Source organism: Phyllobates terribilis, unplaced genomic scaffold (assembly GCF_046119375.1).
Source record: "Phyllobates terribilis strain yellow unplaced genomic scaffold, ASM4611937v1 Scaffold_10__3_contigs__length_209671492, whole genome shotgun sequence".
NCBI classification, from domain to species: Eukaryota; Metazoa; Chordata; class Amphibia; order Anura; family Dendrobatidae; genus Phyllobates; species Phyllobates terribilis.
This window is the reverse complement of record NW_027362770.1, coordinates 163,585,301-163,610,678: the sequence shown is the minus strand read 5'-3', so window position 1 is coordinate 163,610,678 and position 25,378 is coordinate 163,585,301. Positions and strand designations below refer to the sequence as shown.

Sequence of the window (25,378 nt, the reverse complement as noted above, 5' to 3'; positions counted from 1 at the left end):
TTTTTCTTTTATTCCCTTCTTCCTTTCTTCCACTTTCTTACATCTATAAATCCCTCTTTTCTTCTTCCATCCTTTCTTTGATTGAATGCGCTGAAAGTAAACATTCCCCGTAGTACAATGTCGTGTTGGCGCGCGGCCTCCTCCCCTTCGATGCTCGGAGTACATTGGCTTGCATCACTTTTACTTTCCAATCTCATCATATTTACTCTCTGCCATCTGTCCGCCTTGCCTCATACTCCAATATTTCTATGGTCTCCTCGAAGAACTTCATGCTGCTGCGTCACCTCTTCGCTTTTCCATCACTATCGCTCTCCAGCGGCCACTTTCACTTTTCTCCCCCCTTTTGCGCCCCCCTTTTGCTTGCCCTTTCCCCACTCTTCCCCCTCCTTCTCCCTACCCTTCCCCTTGCTTCTCTCTTCTCCCACAGCCCCCTCCCTTTCTCCCCTCTCTCCCCCTTTCTCTTTTTCTCCTCCCTCTCTCACTACTTCTTCCTCCCCTCCCTCCTCTTTCCCTGCCCCCTCCCTCTCTTGTCTTTTGCTAGAGCAAGCAACAAGGATTTGGAAGTAATGCGGTGCTGCTGCGTGGAGATTAGGACGAGACCTGAATATTTATGAGCTGGCTTGGGGGAAACTGCCTTGCACACTCACAGTGTGTTTACTTGGTTCTTTGTTCCTCCCCATTTCCATCAAACTTGAAACACTTTCTCCTTCCTCCTCCTCTCGTGACATTACTTCTTCTTTTTTTTTTTTTTTCTTCCTGGAATATACTTTGTTTGCGCGAGGAACCATAGAATCCATATTTTTCCTTACCTCCTTATAAACTACTTGCACGGATGAAGCAAGATCCACAGGTAAATGCGGCGGTTGTTGGGGGTTGTTTTTTCTTTTTGGCTATTTTTTTATGTTCTTCTTTCCTCTGGTTGTCCTCTGGTTGGTGCTTCTTGGATTGGTTGTGTTTTGATGGAGTACAGCTGTGCACTGCAAGGATGACAAACTTTATCAGCTTGGCATCTATCATGGTGGAATCATCATGGCCATGAAAAAGGAGTAGACTCATCTTAGTTCTTATTTTTTTTCCATGGATATTTACGGAAAAGAGGTAGGAGATACTCATTGAGATCCATCTATCACATCATTAACATCTTTTGACTCTTACCGATGGAGAGGGGGGTTGACTTTTATTTCTCTCTCTCTCTCTTCGAGCTCTTGTGTTTGGACCACCAGAACTCTTGTAGATGGTTGTTGACTACAGTTTTGTTCTCTTGTATGGTATCTAGTCAAGGGTTGGTGGGGGTGGAAGAAGAAGTTCTCTCTGCAAGAGTCCATCCAAGATGAATTATGACACATGCCTCGGTGACACATCGGTAACATGATGTCGTATCGACTCATTCTCTTACTTTGTCAACACCCTTCCAAAGTGAAGGATTCCGGTTGAGCTCCGTCAAGGTTGTTGAGTTCACCGCGTGCACCATTTTCTTCTCGAACACACACACTCACTAGTTACATGGCTTTTCTTTGGCTTTTTTTTTTCTAGGCGTCCATCTTGAGTTGGCCGACATGCTTTTAGAGTAGGTGTCAAATAAAATGGACTTTGATTTGAGGAGGTGGTGGGTGTTCATTTTCATTTATTTTCACGAGCGGCTCGGCGGCAGCAGATAGGTGTTGGAAGTCCCCTTTGTTGCAGATTGCTGCGGCAGTCAATCCATTCAGCACTTTTTTTCTCTCCTTTCCTCCTCCTCCTCTCTTTTTACCAAGACACTTTTACTCTCGAAAGTTAACTCTACGGTTGCCGGAAGTAAAAAACAAGCAAAAGTTTACTACGTGCCTCCTTATAAGTCATAGTAAACAGGTGCCGTTGACTAAGTAAAGTTTCATTCTACAGTATCGAAATATCTCTATCATGGTGCGTGGGGTTCTTAGTGCACATTTTGATCAAATTGTGTGTGTGAGCCCACCTGCCATGTCATGGCAATCTGTACGCTAATATATTATTTGTATAACAGGAGACATACTTGCTTTGCCAGAAGTGTAATTCTCTCTCCAACCCCCCCAACCACCACCACCCCCCAACCTCCTCTTCTAGCCCTCCTCCCTGGTTGTGCTGTGCCGGAAATGGGAGGGGGAGGCAATGTGTGTTGTGTGGTCGTGCGCCTTTCAGCACCATGGACAGATGCCATTGAAAAGCTTTCTTCTTCCTCTCTCTCTCTGTGTAGCGAAATGCGCAACCGTAACTTTCACACCTCGTCTTTCGTAGACGAATGCCCCCAACGTCTCGTGTGTTTAGGTTGAGGAAGGGTAGAACGATATTTTGTGTTTTGTGCCGAATTTACGCAGCTTTGATATTTCTTTCCACCCCTACGACCCTCCCCCCCGTTCGGAATGGAATCGATCGAGCTCTTCCTTCGGAATGCAGCAGTTTTCAGCACCGAACTTAAGACAGCTCCTTCTTCTTCCGACCCATCCTAATCCCCCATCTCTCCGGGGGGTCTCCGATTTAAGCTTCTTCTCCTACTTCTGCTCGAGTTTTGGGGTCCGTCAACAGCACTCTCAGTTTGGTAGTGGAAGCTTCCATTTTGTCCGCGGAAAAGGGGTGTTGTTTTTTTTTTTCTTTCAAACATGGAGAAAAAGTCTGCAGAGTTTCAGATGGGGGATGGGGCCCCATTCATGCTGAACATTACCATTTTGATTGCTTTGATGCCATTTTTGGAGGGGGGAGGGGATAAAAATCCAATCCCACCACCACCACCACCTTCCTTCTCCACCTTCTACTCACACACAACACACAAAGATGTTTAATCACCGCATGCAATCGGAAATCAGATACTTTTTTTTTGTTGTTGCTTTCGACAAGCAAGCTGTTGACTTTGGTTGGTTTTTTCAATGGTGCAGAATTTTTTTCCCCCCTTACTTACGAGTCCTCGCTCGCCTGTTTAGATTCTGCTTTACAAAGCACATCTGCAGTCATTTCTCCTGTGCAAGATGTTATCATACCCTCCCCCAACTTCAGTATCTGCACTTTTATATTACGATGGTCTGTAGTCCTTTTGATCATTATTTACTAAAACAAGCTTAGAATTGTAGAGCTTTAACAAGTTTATAGTTGCGGTTATACTACATTAGACACATATGGCAGTATTATTACAACTTCATTAATTTTTAATGCATCGTCTCTTTTTTTTTGTTTCTTAAGTTTTTCTTTTTGCCTTCCAACCTCACATTGCGTCCGTCCGCCGCCGCCATTATCTTTCGTAGTTTATGGAATTGCTTCATAAACTGTACTTTGAGCGACACATTATCATTCAGTTCATCGCTTCATTTTTTTTTTTTTTTCATCGCTCTATAAATCTCATTGGCCAGGGGTGTAATAACCTGACGCGCGTCGTCAACCCATCCCGCTACTGACTTAATTCTTGTCACACAACATGCAGCCCAGTTAAATATGGAGCTGGTTGATGAAGGGCTGCGGCACGGTGGGGGGATTCAGACCACAGCTGCTTGTTTGCTTTACATATTGCCTCGCTGATATTATCTTGGCCTTTGTTTTTTGTTCATTTTCTTCTTCTTTTTTTTTTATGCAGTTAGTTGTAGTGACCGCAGTCGCTTTTTAATGGTGATCGATGAGGATAAAGTTTATAAAACATCTTTATTAGTCAATCCCATGGTTCCTCTGCTTCCCTCGTTCTAGCGCAAGTTTCCGCGTTTATTATTGGGCGTTTATTGCCTTTTTATGCTGTCAGGTGTCTTTCTCTCGTATACAATGGGGATAACGTATTGATCTTTTTCATTTGTATGGATTACTTTAGTCCTACGTGTGTTTACTATGTGGTTAGAGGGGCTTTTCGGACCCTGAAAATCTGGCTGCAGATGTTTAATATCTGGACCATGGATTGTGTATAGGAAAATCTCCTTTTAATCATATAACTTAGGTTGCATGATGCCCTGTTGGGTTTCTTCTGTTGGCATGCATTATATAATACCGCCATATGGGGTCAAAAGTAATCATGCCATACAGTGCCTTATTATCATTAACATATGGCGCCCAAATATCAGGCCTACAGTGCCCAAATAAAGTCATGTACAAATAGCTATGCTATGTAGAGACTAAGTAATAGTATTATACAGTGCTCAAATAGTGCCGTAAAGTCAATAAATACACCTACCATACAGCGTTCAGTCTCTAGTATCATACAGGACCCAAATGGAAATGGCATATAATGCCCAAATAGTGCTACACAGAGTAAAAATATCCGTATCTAAATGACCAGTATTATACAGAGCTCTAATAATGGCACCATACAGTGCTGAAAAAGTCCCATACTGTGTATAATAGCCATATTTTACCAAGTAACAGGGACATACTATGCTCAAATAATGCTACACAGTGTACATATACCGTACGTTGTCTAATTACCAGTGTTAACCACAATCGTACCATGTAGTGCCCAAATAGTGCCATACAGTGTACAAATAACACATACCAGGCAGTACCAAACACATACAAATAACATACAGGGTTCAAATAGTGCCATACGTTGTATAAGTACTCAGTGCAAATATCCATAGTGTACAGTGTCTAGTCACTTTTATTACACAGTGTCCAAATAATGAAGCCATAGTGCCCAAAAAGTGTGATAAAGTTTACAAATACTCACACCAGTGTCTAATGACCAGTTATATACAATGCTCCATTAATGCCATGCAGTGTTCTAATAGTGCCACAGTACATACAAATACATCAGTGTCCAATTACCAGTGTTATAAATAACAGTGCCATACAGCGCCTCTATGGTGCCATACAATGTACTTGACTCGTACTAGTGTTTAATTACCAGTATTACACTGTGCCCAGTAACAGTGATATATAGGGCCCAAATAATGCTATACAGAGTACCAATATTCATACTATCTCATGTCTCATTGCCGGTATTATACAGTGCCCAAATAATGAAGCCATACAGTGTCCAAATAGTGCCATATGGTATACAACTACTCAAACCAGTGTCTACTTACCAGTTTTATACAGTGCCTCAATAATGATGCCATAGAGAGCACTAATAGTGCCATACAGCGTAGAAATACCAAAGCCATTGTCTGGTTACCAGTATCATACAGTGTCCAAACAATGATGGTATACAGCATCCTACCATACAGTAAATAATTACTACCTCAATACAGTCCAAAAATAATAGCCACGTACAAAACCTAAACGTGAACACAAAATGCCCAATAAACAATACCAAGTACCATCCAAATAATAACGCACAGCAGCACCCAAGTAACAATGTCATACGTGACCCAAATAAGGCAACAATGCAATGAAATGACCAAATAATAGCGCAAAACAGCATCCAAATAACAATGCAAAAGAGTGTCCAAATAACCATGCCAAACAGTGCCCAAATAACAATGCCAAACAGCTCCCAAATAACAATGCAAAAGAGTGTCCAAATAACAATGCCAATCAGCTCCCAAATAACAATGCAAAAGAGTGTCCAAATAACAATGCCAATCAGCTCCCAAATAACAATGCAAAAGAGTGTCCAAATAACCATGCCAAACAGTGCCCAAATAACAATGCCAAACAGCTCCCAAATAACAATGCCAAACAGCTCCCAAATAACAATGCAAAAGAGTGTCCAAATAACAATGCCAATCAGCTCCCAAATAACATTGCAAAAGAGTGTCCAAATAACAATGCCAAAGAGTGTCCAAATAACAATGCCGAACAGTGCCCAAATAACAATGCAAAAGAGTGTCCAAATAACAATGCCAATCAGCTCCCAAATAACAGTGCAAAAGAGTGTCCAAATAACAGTGCAAAAGAGTGTCCAAATAACAATGCAAAAGAGTGTCGAAATAACAATGCCAAAGAGTGTCCAAATAACAATGCCAAAGCGTGTCCAAATAACCATGCCAAACAGCTCCAAAATAACAATGCCAACAGCTCCCAAATAACAATGCCAAGCAGCTCCCAAATAACAATGCCAAACAGCTCCAAAATAACAATGCCAAGCAGCTCCCAAATAACAATGTCGAAGAGTGTCAAAATAACAATGCCAAACAGTGCCCAAATAACAATGCCAAAGAGTGTCCAAATAACAATGCCAAAGCGTGTCCAAATAACCATGCCAAACAGCTCCAAAATAACAATGCCAAACAGCTCCCAAATAACAATGCCAAACAGCTCCAAAATAACAATGCCAACAGCTCCCAAATAACAATACCAAGCAGCTCCCAAATAACAATGTCGAAGAGTGTCAAAATAACAATGCCAAACATTGCCCAAATAACAATGCAAAAGAGTGTCCAAATAACAATGCCAAGCAGCTCCCAAATAACAATGTCGAAGAGTGTCAAAATAACAATGCCAAACAGTGCCCAAATAACAATGCAAAAGAGTGTCCAAATAACAATGCCAAACAGTGCCCAAATAGCAATGCCAAACAGCTCCCAAATAACAATGCAAAAGAGTGTCCAAATAACAATGCCAAACAGTGCCCAAATAACAATGCCAAACCGTGCCCAAATAACAATGCCAAATAGCTCCCAAATAACAATGCAAAAGAGTGCCCAAATAACAATGCCAAACAGTGCCCAAATAACAATGCAAAAGTGTTCAAATAACAATGCCAAATAGCTCCCAAATAACAATGCAAAAGAGTGCCCAAATAACAATGCCAAACTGTGCCCAAATAACAATGCTAAACAGTGCCCAAATAACAATGCCAAACAGTGCCCAAATAACAATGCAAAAGAGTGCCCAAATAACAATGCCAAACAGTGCCCAAATAACAATGCAAAAGTGTCCAAATAACAATGCCAAACAGTGTCCAAATAATGCAAAAGAGTGCCCAAATAACAATGCCAAATAGCTCCCAAATAACAATGCAAAAGAGTTCCCAAATAACAATGCAAAAGAGTGTCCAAATAACAATGCCAAACAGTGCCCAAATAACAATGCCAAACAGTGTCCAAATAACAATGTCAAACAATACCTAAATAACAATGCCAAAGAGTGTCCAAATAACAATGCAAAGCAGTACCCAAATAACAATTCAATGTAATTCCCAAATAACAATGCCCAACAGTGCCCAAATAACAATGCTAAACAGCTCTCAAATAACAATGCCAAACAGTGTCCAAATAACAATGCCAAACAGCTCCTAAATGACAATGCCAAACAGTGTCCAAATAACAATGCCAAACAGCTCCCAAATGGCAATGCAAAAGAGTGTCCAAATAACAATGCCAAACAGTGCCAAAATAACAATGACAAACAGTGCCAAAATAACAATGCCAAACAGTGCCCAAATAACAATACCAAAACAGCTCCCAAATAGCAATGCCAAACAGTGCCGAAATAGCAATGCCAAACAGTGTCCAAATAACAATGCCAAACAGTGACCAAATAACAATGCCAAACAGCTCCCAAATGACAATGCAAAAGAGTGTCCAAATAACAATGCCAAACAGTGTCAAATAACAATGCCAAACAGTGCCAAAATAACAATACCAAAACAGCTCCCAAATAGCAATGCCAAACAGTGTCCAAATAACAATGCCAAAACAGCTCCCAAATAGCAATGCCAAATAGTGTCCAAATAACAATGCCAAACAGTGCCCAAATAACAATACCAAAACAGCTCCCAAATAGCAATGCCCACAGTGCCCAAATAACAATGCAATGTTATTCCCAAATAACAATGCCAAACAGCTCCCAAATGACAATGCCAAAGTGTCCAAATAACAATGCCAAACAGTGCCCAAATAACAATGCCAAACCGTGCCCAAATAACAATGCCAAACAGCTCCCAAATAACAATGCCAAAGAGTGTCCAAATAACAATGTTAAACAGTGCCCAAATAGCAATGCCAAACAGTGCCCAAATGAAAGTACCAAACTGCTCCCAAATGATTTTAAACAGAGCCCAAATAACAATGCCAAACAGCTCCCAAATAACAATGCCAAACAGCTCCCAAATAACAATGCCAACAGCTCCCAAATAACAATGCCAAACAGCTCCCAAATGAAAGTACCAAACAGCACCCAAATGATGCCAAACAGTTCCCAAATAACAATGCCGAACAGTGTCCAAAGAACAATGTGAAGTGTCCAAATAACAATGCCATAATAAGTGCTTAAATAACAAGGTGCAAGATTACAATTTTCAACCGTTCTTGAGATATTAACACTTTTCTTTTGCTTACAGTTTGTTGCCTTGGTGACCGACCGACCACTGCTGGTAGACAGTGGAACATGCATTGGAAACAATTAAACCTTGTGGCTTGACCTGAAGGGGGTTTGTATGCTAAACTGGCACCAGATACCATTATAATGATGGATACAGTTTCTTTTAGTTTCCCCAAACTTTCTGGGTGTCAATAAAAAATATTAATAGTATCGGAGGATGCGGAAGAGGATTCAGTGGGCTATTAAAGGCCCAACGCCCCTTGTCAATAGATGGATCTGCTCTGCTGGCACAAGTAGTGTTCACCAGTACCTTCAAGTTGGTGTGAGTTTCCTGCCAATGTAAAACCAATATGCCACTGCCTGTCAATTTGCAAGTGTCAGGAATATGATTGGCTGCAGCGTTGCGATTTGTCTATGCTAGTTTTTTACTCCGGACCTCAAGTGTACATTGGCACATCGGCATTGGTGGTTGAGGCATGGCTTGCCTTGGGGTGGGTTTGACAAAATATAGATTTTTTTGGAATACTTCCTTTATATTTCATCCTCACTAGACCCTTTCCTGCCATTAATCCCCCCCAGAACCCAAATTATTCCAGTCCTCAGACCAAGCCCCAGAATCCAGACCCCAATATTTATATGCCAGATACGTCCGACCCAAAAATTCAGACATCACACCAGACCTCGTAATTCAGACCCCAGAAATCAGACCCTAGAACCAAGACCCCATTTTTCAGACGCCAGATCTGATGCTATAATTCAAACCTCAAAGCAAACCCCAGAAATCAGACCCCAATATTCAGATTCCAATATTCAGACGGCAGATTTGGAAAAAAAATTTGGACACCAGGCCAAACCCCAGAAATCAGATCCTAGAATGTCTGATGCTAAATCTGACCCCAAATTTCAGATCCCTAGAAATTAGATCCCAGACCAAACCGCAGAAATCAAACCCCAGAACAAACCCCAGAAATCAGACCCCAGACCAACCCTAAAAATCAGACCACAGACCAAACCCCAGAAATCAGACCCCAGAGCAAACCCCAGAAATCAGACCCCAGACCAAAGTCCAGAAATCAGACCCAAGGCCAAACCCCAGAAATCAGACACCAAACCAAACCTCAGAAACCAGACCCCAGTCCAAATGCCAGAAATCAGACCTCAGGCCAAATCCTAAAAATCAGACCAAACCCAAGAAATCAGACTCCAGACCAAACCCCAGAAATCAGCCCCCAGACCAAACCCTAGAAATCAGACTCCAGACCAAACCCCAGACACCAGACCCCAAACCAAACACCAGAAATCAGACCCCAGACCAAACCAAACCCCAAAAATCAGAGCCCAGACCAAACTCCAGAAATCAGACCCCAGACCAAACCCCAGAAATCAGATCCTAGAATGTCTGATGCTAAATATGACCCCAAATTTCAGATCCCTAGAAATTAGATCCCAGACCAAACCCCAGAAATCAAACCCCAGAACAAACCCCAGAAATCAGACCCCAGACCAAACCCTAAAAATCAGACCACAGACCAAAGTCCAGAAATCAGACCCCAGACCAAACCCTAAAAATCAGACCACAGACCAAAGTCCAGAAATCAGACCCCAGACCAAACCCCAGAAATCAGACCCCAGACCAAACCCTAAAAATCAAACCACAGACCAAAGTCCAGAAATCAGACCCCAGACCAAACCCAAGAAATCAGACCCCAGACCAAACCCCAGAAATCAGACCCCAGGCCATTGGCCAAACCCCAGAAATCAGACCCCAGACCAAACCCCAGAAACCAGACCCCAGTCCAAACGCCAGAAATCAGACCCCAGGCCAAATCCTAAAAATCAGACCAAACCCCAGAAATCAGACTCCAGACCAAACCCCAGAAATCAGACCCCATGCCAAACTCCAGAAATCAGACCCCAGGCCAAACTCCAGAAATCAGACCCCAGGCCAAACCCCAGAAATCAGACTCCAGACCAAACCCCAGAAATCAGACCCCAGAGAAACCCCACAAATCAGACCCCAGACCAAACTCCAGAAATCAGACCCCATGCCAAACCCCAGAAATCAGACCCCAGACCAAACTCCAGAAATCAGACCCCAGACCAAACCCTACAACTCAGACCCCAGGCCAAACTCCATAAATCAGACCCCAGGCCAAACCCCAGAAATCAGACTCCAGACCAAACCCCAGAAATCAGACCCCAGGCCAAACTCCATAAATCAGACCCCAGGCTAAACTCCAGAAATCAGACCCCAGGCCAAACCCCAGAAATCAGACTCCAGACCAAACCCCAGAAATCAGACCCCAGAGAAACCCCACAAATCAGACCCCAGACCAAACTCCAGAAATCAGACCCCATGCCAAACCCCAGAAATCAGACCCCAGACCAAACTCCAGAAATCAGACCCCAGGCCAAACCCCAGAAATCAGACTCCAGACCAAACCCCAGAAATCAGACCCCAGAGAAACCCCACAAATCAGACCCCAGACCAAACTCCAGAAATCAGACCTTATGCCAAACCCCAGAAATCAGACCCCAGACCAAACTCCAGAAATCAGACCCCAGACCAAACCCTAGAACTCAGACCCCAGGCCAAACTCCATAAATCAGACCCCAGGCCAAACCCCAGAAATCAGACTCCAGACCAAACCCCTGAAATCAGACCCCAGGCCAAACTCCATAAATCAGACCCCAGGCCAAACTCCAGAAATCAGACCCCAGGTCAAACCCCAGAAATCAGACTCCAGACCAAACCCCGGAAATCAGACCCCAGAGAAACCCCACAAATCAGACCCCAGACCAAACTCCAGAAATCAGACCCCATGCCAAACCCCAGAAATCAGACCCCAGGCCAAACCCCAGAAATCAGACTCCAGACCAAACCCCTGAAATCAGACCCCAGGCCAAACTCCATAAATCAGACCCCAGGCCAAACTCCAGAAATCAGACCCTAGGCCAAACCCCAGAAATCAGACTCCAGACCAAACCCCAGAAATCAGACCCCAGAGAAACCCCACAAATTAGACCCCAGACCAAACTCCAGAAATCAGACCCCATGCCAAACCCCAGAAATCAGACCCCAGACCAAACTCCAGAAATCAGACCCCAGGCCAAACCACAGAAATCAGACTCTAGACCAAACCCCAGAAATCAGACCCCAGAGAAACCCCACAAATCAGACCCCAGACCAAACTCCAGAAATCAGACCCCATGCCAAACCCCAGAAATCAGACCCCAGACCAAACTCCAGAAATCAGACCCCAGACCAAACCCTAGAACTCAGACCCCAGGCCAAACTCCAGAAATCAGACTCCAGACCAAACCCCAGAAATCAGACCCCAGAGAAACCCCACAAATCAGACCCCAGACCAAACCCTACAAATCTGACCCCAGGCCAAACCACAGAAATCAGACCCCAGACCAAACTCCGGAAACCAGACCCCAGTCCAAACGCCAGAAATCAGACCCCAAGCCAAATCCTAAAAATCAGACCCCAGACCAAACCCCAGAAATCAGACCCTAGACCAAACTCCAGAAATCAGACACCAGACCAAACCCTAAAAATCTGACCCCAGGCCAAACCCCAGAAATGAGACCCCAGACCAAACTCCAAATATCAGACGCCAGGCCAAAGTCCAGAAATCAGACCCCAGGCCAAACCCCAGAAATCAGACCCCAGATCAAACTCCAAATATCAGACCCCAAACCAAACCCCAGAAATCAGACCCCAGACCAAACCCTAAAAATCTGACCCCAGGCCAAACCCCAGAAATCAGACCCCAGACCAAACTCCAAATATCAGACGCCAGACCAAACCCCAGAAATCAGACCCCAGGCCAAACCCCAGATCTTATGTGCCGAGAAAACATGATGTGGAGCCATCTTATCCATCTACCAAGGATGGAAAAAGTAACGTCATGGCTCTCAGAACACCAGAACCTGGTACAGGGCCTCAGAGACCCCTGCTGGAAGAAGGGTACATCTGTGAGTGTGTGGGTGGGAGGGGATCTTCATTGTTGGATAGAGGAATAAACGTCTTATTAAATATTAAATAAATACCACCATATAGTGTCAAAATATAGTGCCCACATACTACCAAATAGTGGTCAAATATTGCTGCCATACTTTGAACACATAGCAGTGCCATACTGAGCTCAAATATACTGTACATTTCCCACATTGTAATACCCAGCAGAAAAAGTTACCATACACTTCTTATATAATACTAACATACCGTGTCTAAATAACAGCACCATACAGTGTCCACATGCCACATAGTACTAGTGGCTACATAATTCTGCTGTACAATGAACACATGGCAGAGCCATACAGTGCCCAAATAATAGGATACATTTGGCCAGATAATACCGCCATATAGTGATCACATACTAGTGCCCAATACGACTGCTATATGGGAAATATGTGTTACATCGGGGCACATATCACCAAATTCAATCACCTTTGGAAAGTGGCATTCTTATGATGCTATTGGTAGTCTGTCCCTAGGCCAATATTGAAATTATCGTCAAATAGCAGTATTATTTTAAATCTTTTGTGCTGCAGTCGACACTTTATAGACAAACTTTTATTTCTTAACCTCTTAAAAAGACACCAGCATGAAATGGAACAACAAATCATCACAAATTACTTTTAAGGTGCCAAATTATTAAATATTTTAGATTATCAGATGATTATAGAAATTAGATAAAAATTAGTAGGAAAGCCATATAAAAATTCACATAAAAAATGTGTTGTAGGACTTATTGGTTGTCAGTTTTCCAGGAAATACGCCATGCTTTACCCGTCAGTAGCTTATATATTTTTTATCCTGTGTCCCCTTAGTGTTCCTGGGGCAGGATGTGGATAGAATCAGTCTCCTTCTCCCTCTGGCAGGTGACCATATAGTTCCTCCTTCAGTCTCCTTCTCTCTCTGGCAGCTGACTTCCTTGAGTCTTTCTTGAGTTCCTTCCTTAAGTCTCCTTCTCCATCTGGCAGCTGACTGTATAATTCCTTCCTTGAGTCTCCTTCTCCATCTGTCAGCTGACTGTATAGTTTCTTCCTTGAGTCTCTTTCTCCCTCAGGTAGCAGACCGTATAGCTCCCTGCTTGACTCTCCTTCTCCCTCTGGTAGCTAACTGTATAGTTCCTTCCTTGAGTCTCCTTCTTCATCTGGCAGCTGATTGTATAGTTCCTTCCTTAAGTCTCCTTCTCCCTCTGGTATCTGACCGTATAGTTATTTCATTCAGTCTCCTTCACCCTCTGGTAGCTGACTGTATAGTTCCTTCCTTGAGTCTCCTCCTCCCTCTGGAAGCTGACTGTATAGTTCCTTTCTTGAGTCTCCTTCTACCTCTGGTAGCTGACTGCATAGTTCCTTCCTTGAGTCTCCTTTTCCTTCTGGTAGCTGACTGTATAGTTCCTTCCTTGAGTCTCCTACTCCCTCTGGAAGCTGACTGTATAGTTCCTTTCTTGAGTCTCCTTCTCCCTCTGGTAGCTGACTGTATAGTTCCTTCCTTGAGTCTCCTTCTCCCTCTGGGAGCTGACTGTATAGTTCCTTCCTTGAATCTCCTTCTCCCTCTGGTAGCTGACTGTATAGTTCCTTCCTTGAGTCTCCTTCTCCCTCTGGTAGCTGACTGTATAGTTCCTTCCTTGAGTCTCCTTCTCCCTCTGGTAGCTGACTGTATAGTTCCTTCCTTGAGTCTCCTTCTCCCTCTGGTAGCTGACTGTATAATTCCTTCCTTGAATCTCCTTCTCCCTCTGGTAGCTGACTGCATAGTTCCTTCCTTCAGTCTCCTTCTCCCTCTGGCAGCTGACTATATGGTTCCTTCCTTCAGTCTCCTTCTCCCTCTGGCAGCTGACTAAATGGTTCCTTCCTACATTCCTTCATCCACAGAAGGGAATACTGCCATGCTGCTAACATGCTAGCAGACGCTCTTCTCCTTTCCTGGCAAGCAGTCAGGAATGTATTTCTATGAGAAACTCAGCAGTATACAGAGAACAGACTGTGGAGGGAGTGACTGAGCATGTGTGTCCATCAGCACTCGGTTCAGGAGGTGGACATGCACATTGCTATACATTTTGAACACTAGGATTTTTTAACAGCATGTAAATGGCAAATATTATTATTTATGTTTTTTTTTTCATTATTTACAATGTATATTATTTTTAATACTGGAGCAGCCCCTATATAACAACAACCATTTGATTGTATCATCGATAGCTAGGGAAATCTAGGGTTGCGGAAAAACTGTACCAGTTCCAGAGTTCCCCTTTATGGCAGTAACTTGTCTATCTATACTTCTATCTATTATCTATCTATCTATCTGAGTTCCTAGAATTACTACTTCAAAACTTGCATCATTCCTGGAGTTCCCCTCTAAGCCAGTCCCATTCACCTACTTGGTAGAGCCGCCTCTGTACTATGTCCCATATAGTATGGTGGTTACATACTGGCGCTCTGGAGGGATGGAGCCGGTTAATAGTGCATGAAGCTGCACCTGGCTGCTGGGGACTCAGGACGCCTCCAGCAAGGACTGAGAGATGACTATTTATGAGCGACGTCCGTGCAACGTGTTGTACTTAGAATCTTTGATCGCTCGGCTCCTGTACATTAATCATCACACTACGGCATTATTATTACCGCACGTCGATGTCCTCATAGCAATAGATTTTACAGTAAACTTACAGGAAAAATACCATAATACTACTGTGTGTAAGCCTGGGTGGGGAAGTAATGAGTAACAGGGGTCTTTATACAAAGCTAGTGGTCAGCTCAGCTTTTTAGAGAGGATGTGCTTACAGGGCTTGCTCACCTTGGAGAACTTTTTTTTTTTTTACTTAAATACATGTATTTGGGGCTAAAAATAATTTTTGCAATTGGGTTGCATTACGTATTTTGCACCGTTTGGCTTTTACAGGCCAAAAATACAATTGCAAAAATATTTAATTGCCCAAAATACATGGAATTATGTAAAAAAAAAAAATTGGCCCCAAATGTGCAAAACCTTTTTTCCAAAATGAAAACCTATCTACTAGATAGGTGATAATTTTTATATCGATGTAGGTGCCCCAATACTGAGAGATCTCCGAAAAGACAGACTGTTCTTCCCGTTATGAAGATAGATAGCCAAGCACTGCTCTTCCATAGGAAATGAGTGGCAGGCATATATATACGACTATGCTCTTCATCCAACTCCGTGGTTTGTGGCTAGGCGAGGACAGGGAATGTTCCTGATCCCACAATAGTGGGTGTTTTGTTGTTGAAACCCATAGAAGTCTTAAAATGATCACTTATCATATGTCCCCTGATCCCACAAGAGTGAGTGTTTTGGTGATGAAACCCATGGAAGTGTAAAAATTATCACCTATCCTATGTCCCTGATCCCACAAGAGTGAGTGTTTTGGTGATGAAACCCATGGAAGTGTAAAAATTATCACCTATCCTATGTCCCTGATCCCACAAGAGTGAGTGTTTTGGTGATGAAACCCATAGAAGTCTAAAAATTATCACCTATCTTATATCCCTGATCCAACAAGAGTGAATGTTTTGGTGATGAAACCCACAGAAGTCTAAAAATTATCAACTACCTAGTGAGTAGACTGGAATGCCCCTTTAAATTAGTATTCCCATCTTAAATATTTGTGGCGTATCCATCGTACCTCCGGAGGGTCTATCTATTTGGAGGACCAGGGTCCAGAGCCAAGCAAGAGGCTCTATGAAAAGTCAAAATGGTTCTGCCGAATAGTGAGTGTATACGCCATATATTACCATATAATCTAATATATATAATCGTCTTATCCCTTCTGTCTGTCTGTCCTTCTGTCCAGGAAATCCCGCGTCGCTGATTGGTCCAGCCGCGGCCAATCAGTGACGCGGGATTTCAGAAAAAGATGGCGGCCGTTAGTGGCTCATCTGCCGCACGGAAGTCAGCGGCGATGAAGCCGGGAGATGACTGGCGCCAGCCAGTCATCTCCCGGCTGCTCGCAGCAGAAGGACCCCAACCGGCGGCGCCGCTGCCCTCCATGCGGCTACCATCGGGAGATCAGCGCCTAGGGCCGATGATCTCCCGACTGCAAATGTGAAGGGAGGACCGGGAAGCGGCGCCGCCGGACGGGATACTTCTGCTGCGAGCAGCCGCTCATCTCCTGGCTGCTCGCAGCGGAAGTACCCGCACAGGCAGCGCCGCTCCCCGGTTCTCACTAATTAGATTCGCTGATTGGTCGTGGTCGCCGGCCGTGACCAATCAGCGATTTTGGCGCCAAATTTAAACACCGCTTTGCTGATTGGTCGCAGTCGCCTGCCGCGACCAATCAACGATTTTGGCTCCAAATTTAAACACCGCTCTGCTGAGCGGTCGCCGGCCGCGACAGATCAGCGACATTGGCGCCAAATTTAAACACCGCTCTGCTGATTGGTTGCGGTCGCCGGCCGCGACCAATGAGCATTATTGGCACCAAATTTAAACACCGCTCTGCTGATTGGTCGCGGTCGCCGGCCACGACCAATCAGCATTACTAGCGCCAAATTTAAACCCCGCTCTGCTGATTGGTCGCAGCCGCGACCAATCAGCGATTTTGGCGCCAAATTTAAACACCAATCAGCAATATTGGCGTTAAATTTAAACTCCGCTCTGCTGATTGGTCGCGACCGCCGGCCGCGACCGATCAGCGATATTGGCGCCAAATTTAAACACCGCTTTGCTGATTGGTTGCGACCGCCGGCCGCGACCAATCAGCGACATTGGCGCCAAATTTAAACACCATATTGCTGATTGGTCGCGACTAATAAGCGAGTTTGGCGCCAAATTTAAACACGCTCTCCGGTCCTCACTAACACGTTTCGCAGATTGGTCGCGGCCACCGCCCGCAACCAATCACCGATATTGCCGCCAAATTTAAACACCGCTTTGGTGATTGGTCGAGGTTGCCGGCCGCGACCAATCAGCGATTTTGGCGCCAAATTTAAACAATACTCTGCTGATTGCGCCCGGTCGGCCGCATACATATTCTAGAATACCCGATGCGTTAGAATCAGGCCACCATCTAGTACCATCATATAGTGCCCAAGTAATACTGTATACAGTAGTAGCCATACACAGAGCATATCCTAAATGCTCATCAACATCTTGGATGGTATGTTTAAGCTCCTCCCCCTTGACTGTCCAAACCTGAATGGGAGTGCCCTTTTTTGGGTGGAGTTTGTTAAACCCCACCCCTTTTAAGAGGAGCATACACTATTTGCAATCAAATTTAGGACTGATTAAATCATGTTAAGATTGCCATATAATACCCACTTAATACTGTTATACTCCTCTCAAATAATACCACCATACACTGCAAAATAAAGCACATTGATCCTCGGGGGCTCCCTAGTGAGGTCATATGAATTTATGTAACTCGGTTCTCATCTCAGCATGACTTCCTTCCCCTTCCTCGCTCTTATCTTAGCATTAGCCCGGTGTTTATAATGCCTACGCTATGAAGATGCTTAGTCTGTTATGACCTACTTCATTATTTCTGATTATGTCTGTGTTTCGCCGTAGTAATACTGCTGATGCCACTTACTGCTAAATACGACCTCTTTAGACCATTGAAATATAATATGCACGTATTCTGCACACTCATCACCTTGGGCCGTGTAATGTATATTCACTTACTTCTGCCTTGCCAGGTCTAATTCTTCTAAACGACTGCGGCTTACGATGCACATGGTGGCGGCATTTCCACAATTAGCGGCTAGAAAAAACAACAACTCACATTCGGCCTGTTGATTTCCCCTCATGTGTGGAAGCCGCTGCCTGGCATTGAGCTTACTCATACTTTTGTCCTCTACTTTGTCGCTTTCACCCTCAAGTTGCATATCCTGTAAAGAACGTACCGTTTAAAGAGAACCTGTCAAAAATATGTATTTTTTTTTATTCCTTATTTCAATGTGCTGTAAATGCCGCTGTTCTCCTGAATCCGGCGATGTTTTTCTTTTCTTCCTGCGCCTCTCCGTTCCAGAGATATCGCCCCTTCTTCTCTGTTGTCTTTTTAGCCAAATGGGCGAAGGTCTCAACTGTTCTGCGTGGGCATGTCAATGAGGACCGCGCCTAGTTGGCTAAAAAGACTAGTGTTATATACATGTCCATATCTCTGGAACAGAGAGGCCCAGGAAAAAAAGAAAAATATCACCAGATTCAGAAAAACAGGACCTTTTATGGTGGGTAAAACAAATACATATTTAGGGCAAGTGATAAGTTCCCTTTAAGAAATTCTTAAAGGGTTATTTCTATCTTAGTGATAACTTGGTGGGTTCAAAAATCATGGCTCTGAAACCCTCATTTTAAGTGGTGAGATGGACGGAGATTCTCGCCCCTACTCCATTCACCCAACTCCATGGCCCCATTCTTGGGATTGATGGGGGTCCCAGCCCCAGAGGTTTTTTTGGAGTGAGGGATCCATTATAATATAATTATGTCAGCATTGATATAGGGGGTTACTAGATCTTGTAGAGACCACAAGCTGCTGTAGTGAATCTTATGGGCCAGGCAATGTTCTCTGGGAAAATAAATATGCAAATTAGCTCCCCATCACTGGAGGTAGACACTCTATAAGTCAGTGTTCCACTTCTACCTTGCCTTCATATAAATGGGCCGACTGATATTGCAAAATGTGATGTCATCCTGTCCATTCAGACCCCTGAGCACTGAGGCATCTGATTGGCTGAATTTCAGGTGACCTATGGATGGGATATCTCACCCCTCCAGAAAGTGAGTAACACTTGTTTCTACTTTTAATAATAGCCCGATTGCACTGGCAGAGTTTGAAAGCTAGTGGAAAAGCCCCACGCATGACCGGGTGACAGAGAATCAGCCCCATGAGATCTACTATGGTTGGTGATGGTAGACGTCAAACCTCACTGAGAACAAAAGGAGTGGTTATTAAAACATCAGTCAGGGGAAAGTTAGGAGACCCTCCCATTCAAATAAAATAGTCATCTGGACCCCCCAAAATTTTGCTAAACCCAATTTTTTTTTTTTTTTTTTAAACTTTATTAATCTTGTTTTTTTAGCACAAAGCTGTCTCACTGCATAAAAGACTGCATCAAATGGCTCCTATTCTTATCCGCCTCCTGCCGTACATAAACATGGTCACGTGACTAATTCAATGGGGGCGGTGTTTTATCAATGGCAGGTCAGACATTAAATCCTTGACTTCAATGAAGAGGAGCGCTCTATAGCATCGCTGCGTAATAGACTCCTCTATGGAACGGGAATAAAGGATCATCTCAGGGACGAGCTCAATTTATTCCAGCAGGAAGCCATCGCTAAAAAAACGCCTGTTACATATTTAGCAGCCAATTAAATGTGTTTTTTTTTTTAAAAAGTAAGTGAACCCCAGTTTTCCTTCAGGATGAGGATCCCTATATTCTGTCTTTAGTCTTTAGTTCCTAAATGTCTGGTGGCTTTGTCGAACAAAATGTCCTTTAATGAACTTCTGTAATAGCTTGTAGCTTAGCAACACATTTTATTACATTGCAGATCCGATGAAAGTGTTTGCAGATGGAGTTGCACATAGTCATTTATTCACCCTCTTTTGTGGGGTTTTTTTGACACTCCTCCTCTATGTCCTCCTCTCTTGGCAAAATATACTCTATAGAGACTCGAATGAAAAGAGAAAAAGTCTGTCTATTCTTAAAGGGGTCCTATCACTAGGTTAAAAATGGCTAGTTTTTGCTCTTATTTTATTCTCACTGTTCCCCTGAGTATTTCGTCTTTTGTTTTTTTTAAATCCCTCATATGGTTCCAGAGATATGGGCTTTTTTATTCAGTGCTACTTTTTAATGGTCTTTACCTAGAGGGCGTGGCTCACTGGGTAATTATGCAGAGCAGCCTAAAGACACGCCCAATAGAATCCTTTGTGCCACACCCCCCCTTGATGAAGACCGTTCAAACTTGTACTAAAGAAAAAGGCCTATATCTTTGCAACCGTATGGCGGATTTACAAAAGAAAAAGAACGGAATACTCAGTGGACCAGCGGGAATAAAATAAGAACAAAAAACTCCCAACTTTTGACTCAGTGGAACATCCCCTTTAATAATGGTCAAATACACACCTCACCTCCCTAAACTTGAGCCAATTTCCTCTTTTCCGATTTCGACAAAAATCACATGCCGTACACCCTGTAAGTGATCTTTGCTTTCTGGTATCCATCACCCACGCACAGGTTGTCAGCGCTAAAGTCAAATATGTGGACCATATGAAGCCGATGTTTTTATACTGTATGTATTTTAGGCTAAGTGGTATAGTAGGAGGGAAAGAAGCTACACATAACAGTAAAATAGTTGGTAAATTGGAATATGACCGTCTAGAATGCAGGAATCAACAAATTTGGATGTGAATGGAGTAGAAAATAACATACGGTATATTTTCGATAAGTAGATTTACACGGCTCTGCAAGAGTTTGATGACAAAGTCAGCTCTGCTAAATTTGCATTTTGTTTTGCTTGCTGGTTCGTTAAGAATTGCTCACGTAAAACAGTGGTACGGGAAGTGCGGCGTGCCTGCTCCACGCCAGGAGATGGCAGGGTTGATCCAGTATTGCAGACATAGACTAATAGCATTGTCTATATCGTTTTCCGTGCAGGGAAGTCCGGACCGAGCTGTAAGTCTTCACTCCTCTGCTTACTCTGCTCTCACTTTCATTCCATCCTAGGATAAATATTACTGAATGGCGTTGGACACGCTGAGCGTTCATTTCCTCCTAAATAGGAGGTTTTAGAGAGTTCATAAAGCTTTCCAGGCCGGCCTAACACGTCTGAGTATTAGTAAATATGTTCTGGATCTATCTCCTATCTATCGATCTATCTACCTATCGGGCCATCGGGAAAGGGCTTGCGATAGATTGCATCCTTGTGCACATTTTCCGTGGCATTTGGGTGGAGGAGGCACGTTCCTGGACTTTTCTAGGGCCACATCTCACAACTCTGGATCTTATAGGTGCATTTACCCTGCAGGATTATCTTGAACAAGCATTAACAGGCAATTAAATGACCTCCGATCAGTTAATATGGGGGTCAGAACATCAGGTCATCTCTTTGTGGGATGTTCTCATGACCTATTGGGGGTATCTGAGCTAATAAACAAGAGCAGATAGACAGGACCCCTTTAATGTTATACCAAATGTCCTAGATGGTGCCAAGTACAAAACAGCTCACAACTTGGTTTGCTTTATAGAGGAGGTACTTAACTCCAACTAGTGGGAACCTCCATGGGCTCTTTATAAATCCCTTGATCTCATGACACAGGAACATCACCCAAACCCAAAATCTACATAACTAAAAACAGCCACAACTGCCTCAATTAATTGTAAAATAAGTAGGGTCATTATATTGTGCATGTGGAGGGTACTGTGGGGGAAATCTCTATGGGGGTATCATACCATTCTTGTGGGGCGCTTTTGTTGGCATCATACTTTATGGGGGCAATGAAAGGGGAATCTAGGGCTTCAGTGGAAGGAAAATTACTTTGTACAGACTGCAAAGTTGTGAGGTATGCTATTCAGTGTCCTTGTAGAATGTTGATTTTTTTGGGGGTGGGTGGTGGGGTAATTTCATCTTCTTTTATGGGGCCCCATGATTTCTATGTATGCCCCTGGATGGTCCTAAAGAGGGGCCGGCAAAAATTCTGCCAGATGGGCCTTGGCCCTCAATTATCTAACTCTACGGAAACCACAGTAAGTTCTACTCATCTCATCCTCATAGCTCTATTTTTATGATGGGAGTTGGCAACCTTTGATTGTTGGGTATCTATCATGAATAGTTATTTTTACTACTTAAGAGTCTGGGAAAACTTGGTGACAACCCTTGTTGCCACAGTTTGGTATTTTCTGAAGTTATTCAGATTAATCTCTGCTGCATAAGTACATAAAATCCAAGATTTACTCCTCCTTTTCCTCTTCCCCCATTTATCTTGACTTCATCTCATGCTTCTGCCTCTTGTCCTGGGGCCAAAGTTGACATACTGTAAATCAATCTCCTGCTCAAAATTTCAGACATTTTGCTATTACTGTTCATTATTTTACAAGTGATTGTGGTAATTTTTGTTGTTTTTGGTTAATGGTGGTAGGAAATGTAGTTATGATGATGGAGATTTTGGGTTTACTGAAGTTCCTCTATTGTGAGATAAAGTGGTATCAAGGAGCCCATGGAGGTTCCAACTAGTTGACGATAAGGACCTCCTTTATAAAACAAACTAAGTTGGGGATGTGTGTATTGTACTTGGGAATTTGGTATAACATTAAAAGGGGGTTCCTGTCTATGCGTTCTTCTTTATCAACTCAGATACCCCATAGAGAGGTCACCTGTGACAACTCCTGATGTGTTGACTCACATATTTGCGGGTTGGAGATATTTTACTTCCTTGTTTGCACAGACTGCATGATTATCGTGAAGCTAAGAATGCATGATAATCCTGCAGGGTAAATGCATTCATAATATCCAGAATTGTGAGACATTGCCCCAGACAAGCCGAAAAACGTGCCTTCTCCACACAAATGCTCAAAAAAAGGGCACAAGGATGCAACCATTGTAAGCCCTCTCCAAATAGACCAAAGCCCTACAAACCTTCCCGTTCCCCAACAATTGGATTTAGAAACCTCAGCAAGGGTCAGCAGTCGTCATAGCTTAGGCTCTTGGTCCCAAAATGTAGTTGGGTTGCCACATCGGTATCCTCCAAGAGCCAAAGTTGTGTGGTTTGGCTTTCTTTAGAAGTGGGAGCTTTGGTTGCAGGGGGACTGAGGAACATTATGACCATACACATTGCCGTAGACCTTGAGGAACTTCCCCAAAAAACTTCCCCAAAAAATCCTTGTGATAAACTAATGTGCAAAACAAGGAATTAAATAATCGGAGATGCGCAACATGTTATGCTGGTGTGAACACGGGGCCAGAATGATGAAAGTTCCTTAGCACTTTTCCAGGCATTCAGAGCTGTGTGCTCAAAAGTGAGGTACTAATGTACTGTAAACTGTAGTAATTTAAGGCACTTCATGGTCACGATACCTCTGCACCTCATTGCTTGGATCCAGAAGATAAGTCACTCATAGACAGCTATTGGGCTAACCTTCATGCATCCAGAACTAAAACTCCATGTATAATGTACTTGTCCATTACCAATCGCCCCATTCTGACGACTGATAAGAACAGATATTAGATCTTAGTCAAGGCACATAATCTTCCCCATGCAGTTGGCTGGTAGACTGGGCTAGATTTGTGAGTTTTTGTGCCAAATTTAAATGAAACATGACCTGTATATTGTCTTACCATTACTGGCTCCATACAGTAGACCACCACAGCTTAAAAATGCTTGGACACTAGTCTACCTTGTAAATTCTTTCACGCCATCTTGTTCGAAGAGAGCAATGACAGAGGTTAGGTCAGTAGGTAGATATCATCCATGTAGAGTTGACGTTGAGACCCTTGGGTCTACCAGAGGATATAATTTGAAGGCCTCCCTGCTAACAAATCAAATGCATACAAAGCCAATAAAATCAATAAGGACTAAAAGATTTTGTAAATGAAATCTTGGAAAAAACTTTTGGATGCAGTGACCTTCATAGAGTAGACCAAAAAGAGTAAAAAAGTAGTTTGGACACTGCCTTGACCTACGTTGATGGTAATGGTCTTGCACCATAAATTCTTTCATGCCATCTTGTTCGAAAAGAGAAATGACAGAGGTTAGGTCAGTAGGCAGAGATCATCTATGTAGTGTTGACGTGAAGGTCCTTCAGTCACCAGAGGACATGATTTGAGGGCCGCTTTGTTAAACAAACCAAATGTATACAAAGCCCATAAAATCAATAAGGACTACAAGATCTTCTATGAAAAATCTTGAAAAAAATGTAAAAAAAAAACCTTTGGATGCAGAGACCTTCATAGAGTAGACCGGTACAGCTTAAAAAAATGGTTTGGACACTGTCTTGACCTACCTTGATGGTAATGGACTTGCTTTGTAAATTCTTTCATGGCATATTGTTGGAAGAGAGAAATGACAGAGGTTAGGTCAGTAGGTAGAGATCATCTATATAGCGTTGACGTGAAGACCCTTGGTTGCACCAGAAGACTTGGTTTGGGCGCCTCCCTGCTAAACAAATCAAATGTATACAAAGCCCATAAAATCAATAAGAACAGTAAAAAGGAAAAAAAAAACTAGAACTATGGTAACATTTGTTTTCCCAAGCTAAATACAGCCGAGCAGGCTGAATATTTCCTGAGATGACTTACACTTTTTTTCCACTGCTGGAATGAATTGATTCTGTGTTCTCTCCAGGGAGATCTATAGTAACATAGGATATGTTTCCATTCATTCTAAGTGTTACATAAAACTGCCTTCAAGAGCACATTTTTTTTCTAAGGCATTATGTAGTGGGCTCGATCATAGCAATATCTAGTGTGAAGGAGTAAATACTTTTTGGAGATTTCGAATTATTACTTTAAAGAATGAAGACAATGGAGGTTCATGTAGAGAAGACACTCTCACCATGATTTCAGCAGCATCTGAGATTTACTACTGTGCCGTGGATCAGGTCTCAGGATTGGTCTCTTATGACCTTGTATGTTGATTGTGAGGTCCTTCCCTCCTTCCTACCAATCATAGCTGATCATCTGATATCTCCTTACTTCCTAAATGATTACTTTTACTTGGATTTCCAGCACATTCACGGTAAATGATAATCTCAAAGGAGATCTCTTGATGTGATCACAAGATCCAACCAGTGACGGTTCAAGGTCTCAGACCCATGTTCTCCTTTTTGGACAATCCCTACTTGTTAGATGGCGCCCTTGATCACAAAGTGTCCCTCTGTAGGAACTTCAAACTATTAGATGAAATCTTTGGGGAAATCTGGCTCTAAATGTTCAGCTTTCCTGTAGCACCTCCACAGGTGAAATGAAGCATTACCCAATATTTCTTGAAAAAAATGAGTTGTCTATGTAATGCAGAACAAGACAGGTCCTCCCAAGTGAGACATGATAATGATGTTGAACAGAAGACTGCCTTCTATGAAAAAGTTTTCCGAGAACCTAAAATGTTTGGCCAAAATTAGATAATGGTACAAAATTATCTATTGACGATGACCAAACTGCATTTGACTAGTCCGGTTCTGTGGGTAGGGGTTTACGTAGCGTAGAGAGAGACCATCACATAAGTTA

At 43.1% G+C, this 25,378-nt stretch overlaps 1 protein-coding gene across 2 annotated transcripts in view; it reads left to right on the top strand.

Annotated features, from left to right (window-relative positions):
- Window positions 1-524: 524 nt before the first annotated feature.
- The window catches only part of PHF21B (PHD finger protein 21B), a 118,627-nt gene continuing 93,773 nt past the window's right edge, over window positions 525-25,378 (top strand). The window contains exon 1 of one of the 2 annotated variants that reach the window (XM_073650056.1): window positions 525-850. In XM_073650056.1, the coding sequence (XP_073506157.1) occupies window positions 833-850 (18 nt within the window). In that variant the 5' untranslated portion in view covers window positions 525-832. The remainder of the gene's footprint in view (window positions 851-25,378) is intronic. The other variant, XM_073650055.1, reaches the window with a different exon arrangement.